General features: G+C 36.2%; 2 protein-coding genes across 2 annotated transcripts; both read left to right on the forward strand.

Moving 5' to 3' along the window:
• Positions 1-2,165: 2,165 nt before the first annotated feature.
• LOC134666088 (lysozyme-like) lies at positions 2,166-3,878 on the forward strand. The gene is made up of 3 exons (XM_063523217.1): positions 2,166-2,368; positions 3,040-3,198; positions 3,745-3,878. The coding sequence occupies exons 1-3, from the start codon at positions 2,239-2,241 to the stop codon at positions 3,876-3,878; spliced, it is 423 nt and encodes a 140-aa protein (XP_063379287.1). The 5' UTR covers positions 2,166-2,238.
• A 2,604-nt stretch (positions 3,879-6,482) lies between these two features.
• Positions 6,483-7,148, forward strand: LOC134663831 (uncharacterized). The gene has a single exon (XM_063520379.1). The coding sequence runs from the start codon at positions 6,483-6,485 to the stop codon at positions 7,146-7,148; it is 666 nt and encodes a 221-aa protein (XP_063376449.1).
• The last annotated feature ends 764 nt before the right edge of the window (positions 7,149-7,912 follow it).

The raw sequence follows: 7,912 nt of genomic DNA on the forward strand, positions 1-7,912 counted from the left end.
GTGATATTGCAACATACATGATTGAGGACACTATTCAACACTTTTACTTTTATTTTTTATATTATATTATGACTTCTTATGAAAATTTATTCTGAACATTATTTATGCTCGAAACGAAATTGAGTTAAGCGACAACCTTTAATAATTATGAATGATTTATAAGTTATTACTGATTTGGAAAAATGCTGACTTTTAGAGAAAAAATATTAAAATAATTACATGTACGTCCTCGTTCGGTCCGGTGTACATTCGCGACCTGCATTCCTGGCTGCTGTTGGCGCGGCCTGGCGAGCTGGCACCTCCGTGTGGCACTCGCTTGACGCTGCATATGGCTGGCTGGCTCTGCTTTCGATGATGATGATAAATGGGCCGGGATAACCCTGGACTCCTCTTGAAATGGGCCGGGATAAAACTGGAGACCTCTTGATTTGCGAGCCGGAAAACCCTGGACAACGCTCTTCGATCTTCGCTCTTCTTGATTTGTCTTCTTAACGTGGTTTCCGATTTTTGATGTTGGATGGTTCTTCTTTTTTCTTGGTTCTGGATGCTGGTTGATTCTGACTGCGTGGATTGTTGTTTTGTAAAAGTAATTTTTCTTCTTTCTTGGTTTCTTGGTGGTTGCTTGGTTGGTAGTTTCTTGGTTCAGTTCCTTGGTTCGCTGGTCTGGATCGCCATCAAATAACAAGATGTACTCTTGGTATGTTGTTTCGAGCAGGTGATGGGAGTAGAAGTCAAACACCTTATGTGTGATAGTATAAGAACGTACCTAGGTATATTCTCTAAATGCCTGCCTATATGTACACTTTAGATTGCGCTTACACAAGCAATATGCGTTTATGTCGCAGTAAACCAGAGTGTTACTGTTAAATACTAAAAGTGGCTAATTGCCATATTACACTGTTAACAAAATTAGCATAGTTGATCGGATTGGTATTTCGGTAAAATCCCCGACATCACGAAACAAAGTTCGCAAGTTCAATCCTTATCAGTAGGTTCGAACTCTGCATTATTATGTGGTTATTATATTCACTGTAAATTATTTCACTAAAAACAAATATTATTTTTTGACACATATGCAAACAATAGCTACAATAATATTGCATATTTATTGCGTTATTGTTCATGTTTTTTCAGGTCTCGATTCTTACTGATAGCGTCATCAAATTATCCCAAATTATCAATATTATATATTTTATAGTAAAAAAATCCCAATCTTAGATTGGGTCTTAGTAGGTACGAGTACGTTAGTACTCGTCCTATCTCGGTATATGGCAACTCAATTCTCTATGACTTTAGGTACCTATTATGTAGTGTATGTACGTCTAGGTAGGTAGGTACTCAAAACTCTATTATTATAGCTGAAATATTCCTTGGTATATTTTAAATAAAGAAATGCTTTTTCAAAATTAACTTATATTTAATTATTGTTATGTTGCTCGGGAAATTGCTCTGTCAAGTTTTAAAACGCATGTGATAATTTGATAATTTATATATAACTTTATAAGTTACAATAGTGGCACTGAAAATTTGATTGAGCATATTTTTTGTTTTTGTTGTATTTAAGGTACGATTAAATCAATAAATGCTGAAGTTAGCTTAGCACATAAGCTGAAATCACAACTGAATTAAGGCCATCATCATTACGATTTTCACATTTTATCCAGCCCTCAGGGAAATGTTATTACGTACACCCAAACTATACTATGAAAACATCTAAAGGTAGCTAACATCGTCTTTATCTGTAATTAAACCAAACAAAACATTTTTCACGCAAACATATATTTTATTATTTTGTATGCGGGTTTCTATAGTTCGTTTTTTTTAGCATTAGAAATAAGGTAAACAATCTTGATGTGTCTTTTAATTGAAAAACACATTTTAAAAATAAGTTACGGCAAATATGTAACAATTATGAATCTAATACGATCATTTATATTCTTCTGCTATCATAAGTAATAGTTTTTGATTTTTAAAAAGAGTTTTTCAATTAAAAGATATAACAAGATCGCTTACCTTCTTGCAAGTTATTTCTAATGCAAAAAAAACGAATTATATGTATGTTTGGAGCACACCGGCATATTGTGTGTTGCTTGATAAGGGACTCTACCGACAGGATTCCCCTATTCCATAACCGTCTTTTCAGCGCGTATATATAAACTCGCTAGCTTCGCTCCCGAAGCATACTGTGATCAACCGCGGTAACTACTAGCAGTTTGCGTTGTACTATTTTCATACACAATGTATAAAATTGTTGTGTTCGCTCTGATGGCCGTGGCCTGCCAGGAGTGTCAGGCTAGGGAGCTGAAGAGATGCCCGCTGGTTAGAGAGCTACGGGCCCAGGGTTTCCCTGAGAACAAATTGAGAGATTGTAAGTTTTTAAAAGTTCCTTTATTATTTTGACAAGTAACACATTTATTTAATAATTACAAATAAATATCCACAATTTCCTACCTAAATACGACACGACTTTTAGATTGTTGTAAAACTGACTTTCGGCTCGATTCGGGAAATGAATTAGAGATTCACTAGATATGAAATAGTAAAGATATGTGACGTTCCACGGCAAAAGGTACCTTGTAGCGGCTGGCGCTTACGTCGCATAGCGCCGCAATAATATAGGAGCGGCGTAAATAATAGTGTAAGCGCCAACCGCCACAGGTACCTTTATCCGTGCGACGTTACATCTCTTTACTATATCGTATCTAGTTAATCTCTAATTCATTTCCCGAATCGCGCTGTCCGTCATTAGTACCCATCTATGCAGAAGTAAATAAATAAATATTATAGGACAATTTTACACAGATCAACCTAGTACAGTAAGCTCAATAAGGCTTGTGTTGTGGGTACTAGACGACGATATATTATAATATACACATATATAATACTTATATACTTACATAGAAAACATCCATAACTCAGGAACAAATATTTGTGATGAACACACAAACAAATGCCCTTACCAGGATTCGAACCCGGGACCTCCTGCTTCGTAGGCAGGGTTAGTAGTAGGTATGTTATATTAGTTTTGTCGTGTTCCAGGGGTGTGCCTGGTGGAGAACGAAAGCCACGGGCGCACCGACGCCAAAGGCACGGTGAACAAGAACGGTTCCCGCGACTACGGGCTGTTCCAGATCAACGACAAGTACTGGTGCAGCAACACCTCCACTCCTGGCAAGGACTGCCACGTCACGTGTGCTGGTAAGTGCTTATGAGGATAGTTGAGACGAATATACTTACAGGTGTAACAAAAAGAGTGGGTATCCGTTTAGAGTTAGACCAAAAAAAGTCTGCAGCGATTTTGATAGCCCACGCAGTGCAAGTGTTATTTTATACGTCATAATTTCATAGACATTTGATGTTTAAAATAACACTTGCACTGCGTGGGCTATCAAAATCGCTGCAGACTATTCTTGGTCTAACACTATCGTGTTCTGATTATGAAAAAGTGGAAAAAAATTTAGACGTGAACAAAATTTGGACTTTGTAGAGGGTTGGCCGACATGAACGACCTACTCAATAAAAAAAAAAATTACCTTAAAAGATTTTTTTTCTACGTTTTCCTAATACTGAATCCAGAACACAATATTGTATATGCCTATTGTATATGATTCTGTGTTTTTAATAATCTCCTCTACACTAGAAGTTTAGTAGCAAATGTCACAAGGTTTTGCCCCGCGAAAGCAGCAGACTAGCATAAAATAGTATTTAATTTAGATTAATACAAAAATGGACACCTTATTGCAGACGTTATGACGGACGACATCACGAAAGCCTCAACGTGCGCGAAGAAGATTTTCAAACGCCACGGATTCCGAGCCTGGTACGGCTGGCGAAACCATTGCGACGGCAAGCCTCTTCCTGATATCAGCTCCTGCTAGTGCTAAGTGTTATAGAACGCATTGCATGTACTCGTATATGTAGGTATTTAAAAACAAATTAAAAAGATGTCTTATAAATCTGGTCGTTTAATTAATATAATTAAACACACATAGGTATTTGTAAATAGTATTTATGATGTATTTACTAAATACTACCTACACTTAACAATAGTACTTATTTTTATTTTCCTATCCCCCACACCCAATCCAGTGGAACCCCGAGAAATCTTATTTTAGTTATAAATTATAAACAGGTAGTTCAGTGAAAATATTTATTTATATACCTATTTATTTTACATATGTCATGATGATACTTATCATGATAATCAGTGAACGTACTTTTAATGACTTTTACCCGATTATGAAATAACACAGTGGCACTAAAAGTAAATAGTTTGCAAAATACCTACCTACATTTTTGTCCACGTTTAAGTTAGGTAGGTACCTACCTAGACCTACACCAATCGGCTAGGTATATGTACGACTAAAACGTAACGTATCGCATAAAAACTTTAACTTAACGAATTGTCTTTATTATACATACTAATAAAAGCACGTACTAAATAATATAATTTAATAATAAGTTTTTGGAAAATAATTTATTTTTGGTACAGGCTTTATCGCTGATGCTTTTCTTTTCACAGGCAACGAATACTCATCGAAACAATACTAACCACCCCAAACACAATTAGTTTGCGTTGTTTTATCACAGAGTTCCTATGGCCACCACCTGTCTCCATCATCAGATCAGCTCCATGTCATCATAATACATTGTCATTATTGTGTGTAATGCATTGCCATCCGATTTAAATATATGTATATGCAAAATTTCAGCTCAATCGCAAATCTAATTTGACCTACACTAGTTAACAAATGAAGATACTTACGTACTAACAGAGCGAGTTAAATAAAAGCTTGTGAAAATGTGTGTTTATATTGTTAGTCCGAATATTTAAATTCAACTGTTTTTCGTTAACATTACTAGAGTCTGGCTAGCCAAATTTTGTTGACTGATATTTCCTTGTGGTATCACCAATTGTCTATGATTTTTAAAAAAGCTAAAAGTCTGTTGTCAATTTATGTCATCCATTCAAATTGTTCGCGGTATATAAGCGGTTTATTTGAAAGAATATTAATAATGACTATACCGAGTGAGGTCCGGAACCTATTATTTAAACTCGCAAACAATTACGGTAATGTACGCAGTCGCCAAGAAGCGTTATATAAAGAAAAACTGCAATGTTTACAAGTCGTAAGCAATTTAGTAGGTTGGTGCTCTAATATTTTGATACTTTAAGTAGGTACTAGTTCTAAAATTTGCCTATAAGTTTGATTAAGTACGTAAATTTATTAATGCCTGAATCTCATAAACAGGACAAGTGTGTAAAGAAACGGTTAAATTAGAAATTCTGGAAAATATCAACAAAATCAAAACATTGGAACATAAGGAGTTATTTACTGAAAACCAATATTTAGAAGAAATCTGTGGAGTGACTGGTCAGTAGTTAAAGTTGATATAAAAATATAAAATAAACGTTAACGTTTCGAAACATGTCCAATGTCCATACAGTGTGGCTGTTAACGAGAATGCAGTTAGCATTCTCGTTGACAGGGAAGTTTTGGGGTTATACTGAGCATTTTTTACTATGGGACCAACCCCGGCATTGCGAAAAAAAATTTGGCTGTTTCATAATACTCGTATACATTTTGGCTGGTCCATTTTCTATGAGAGGGTAAGTTGCTCAGTATTAATCCTAAAACCTCCCTGGCACCGGGACTGCAGTTATTTTTTAGCCACCGTGTACGTGTATATGAGCGGCCAACGTGTCGATGGAATCTTTAGGTATACCTACTTAACTTAACCATTGACCTAACCTAAAGTAACGTAACTTAATGGTCACATAGACAGACGTATGAAACTCGCAAAATGGAAATTACCACCATATTGATTGCAATTTTGCGAGTCTACCATTATTATTAAATTATATTATTGATTAAAGTTTTTTTCGTACAGGTTTTTGTGTTTCAACTTTGAAAAATATACTAAATGAAGGCAAACAAAACAATGGTGACTTTAGTACTCCGGGGCAAAAGCGGCCTCATCAAGCTACCAAATCAAACTTGGATAGCTTCGATGTTCAAGCCATCAAAAATAAAATTAATGAATATTATGTGGTCAGAAAACAAGTACCTACTCTCAGAACCCTTTTGGCTGATTTAAAAGAATCGATAAATTTTACTGGATGCAAAGAAACTTTACGTCAAATATTGTTGGCAAACGGTTTTGAATTTAAACAGAACAAGAATGAACGTTCAGAGCTAATTGAGCGGCACGATATTGCAGCTTGGCGGCATCATTTCTTGAGAACCATTGCTTTGAAACGTGCTGAAGGCAAACCGATAATATATCTGGACGAAACTTATGTTCACCAACATTACAAACCAAAAAAGTCTTGGCAGGGCCCGTCCACAACAGGTTTGATTGAAAAAATTTCTCAAGGAAAAAGATATATCATTGTGCATGCTGGTTCTGAAAGTGGCTTTGTGCCCAATGCATTGCTAGTATTCAGCACTAAATCGATCGCAGCTGACTATCATCATGACATGAATGCGGCAAACTTCAACAAATGGTTACGGGAAAAATTGGTGCCGAATTTGCACGAACCGAGTGTAGTCGTTTTAGACAATGCAAGTTACCACACTGTGCAAATTAATAAGCTGCCAAATCGACAATCCCGAAAAGCAGATTTGCAAAACTGGCTTATAGAGAAATCGATACCGTTTGGTGAACGTTGTACCAAAGAACAACTCTTGTGTTTGATTGGACAGCATAAAGAAGAGCCTATCTACGAAGCAGATGAGATACTCAGGACTCATGGGCACGAGGTTCTAAGACTGCCACCATATCACTGTTTCTTGAACCCCATAGAGCTGATTTGGAGTATCGCTAAGCGAAAAGTGGCCAGCAAAAATGTAGCCCAATCTGCGCAAGAGTTTGAAAGAACTATTAGAGATTGCTTCGAAAGCGTGACCCCTAACGATTGGAAAAAAATGACTGATCATGTTGTCCACATAGAAAATCAGTACATGCAAAAGGATAACATAACTGCTCACATGAAAAGATTTGTCATAAGCGTCGGTGATGACGAGTCTTCTAGCAGTTCTGATCAATATACAGGAGGGGACTCGGAGCCGGAGTATTTGCTGTCCGACTTTGATAACTACTTAGAAGCAGAATATTTAGACTCCGATTTTAACTACAGCGAATAAGGCCCAATTGCACCAACCACATTTAACAGACTGATTAACGTCAAACAGCAGTGAAGTATGAAATTTCCCATACAAATACATTTAGTGAACGCTTTAACGGTGACAGACGGTTTGGTGCAACCGACCCTTAGTCATGGTTAGTTAAATGTGTAAATATTCATCTTAGTCAAAATTATTAATTGTAACTTAGTAGTTTTAAATACCTATTCGCCGTCTGTCTTTTCTGTAAGCAAACCAAGCAAGCAAGAAAAATGCAAATGTAGTAAGACAAGTAAGTTGAACTTGACCTTGAGTTGAAATTTGGCATAGTATGTACTCGTACTTATTTAAATTTTTTGGTGATGGATTAATATTATGGTATTATCGAACTAGGTCTTATTTACACTACATTTCATTTTTCGCCTTGTGACAATGGTATATGGTGAGAAAGTGTAAGCATATGTGTTTATCGTTGACTGTACTTTACATAGTTGTAGAAATGATGTGAGCTGTCTTTGAGTGCACGTCTACGTATATTCAACTTACTTATATCCTTAGGTACCTTACGTGTGCACAGAAAATCAAAAATATTTTCTAGTATCAAAACTATAATTCCTACTACACAAAGTGTGACCAGCCCAAGATTTTTTGAATTTCCCGCCAAACATTTGGGTAAAATTTCAGTAGCCAGACTCTATGAGACCAACCATGGCAGCTTTTACTATGGGACCAACCCCAAAATCATTAAAAAAATGTTTGGCTCCATTGGCATCCTGAGTTCCTGA

Source organism: Cydia fagiglandana, chromosome 1 (genome assembly GCF_963556715.1).
Source record: "Cydia fagiglandana chromosome 1, ilCydFagi1.1, whole genome shotgun sequence".
NCBI classification, from domain to species: domain Eukaryota; kingdom Metazoa; phylum Arthropoda; class Insecta; order Lepidoptera; family Tortricidae; genus Cydia; species Cydia fagiglandana.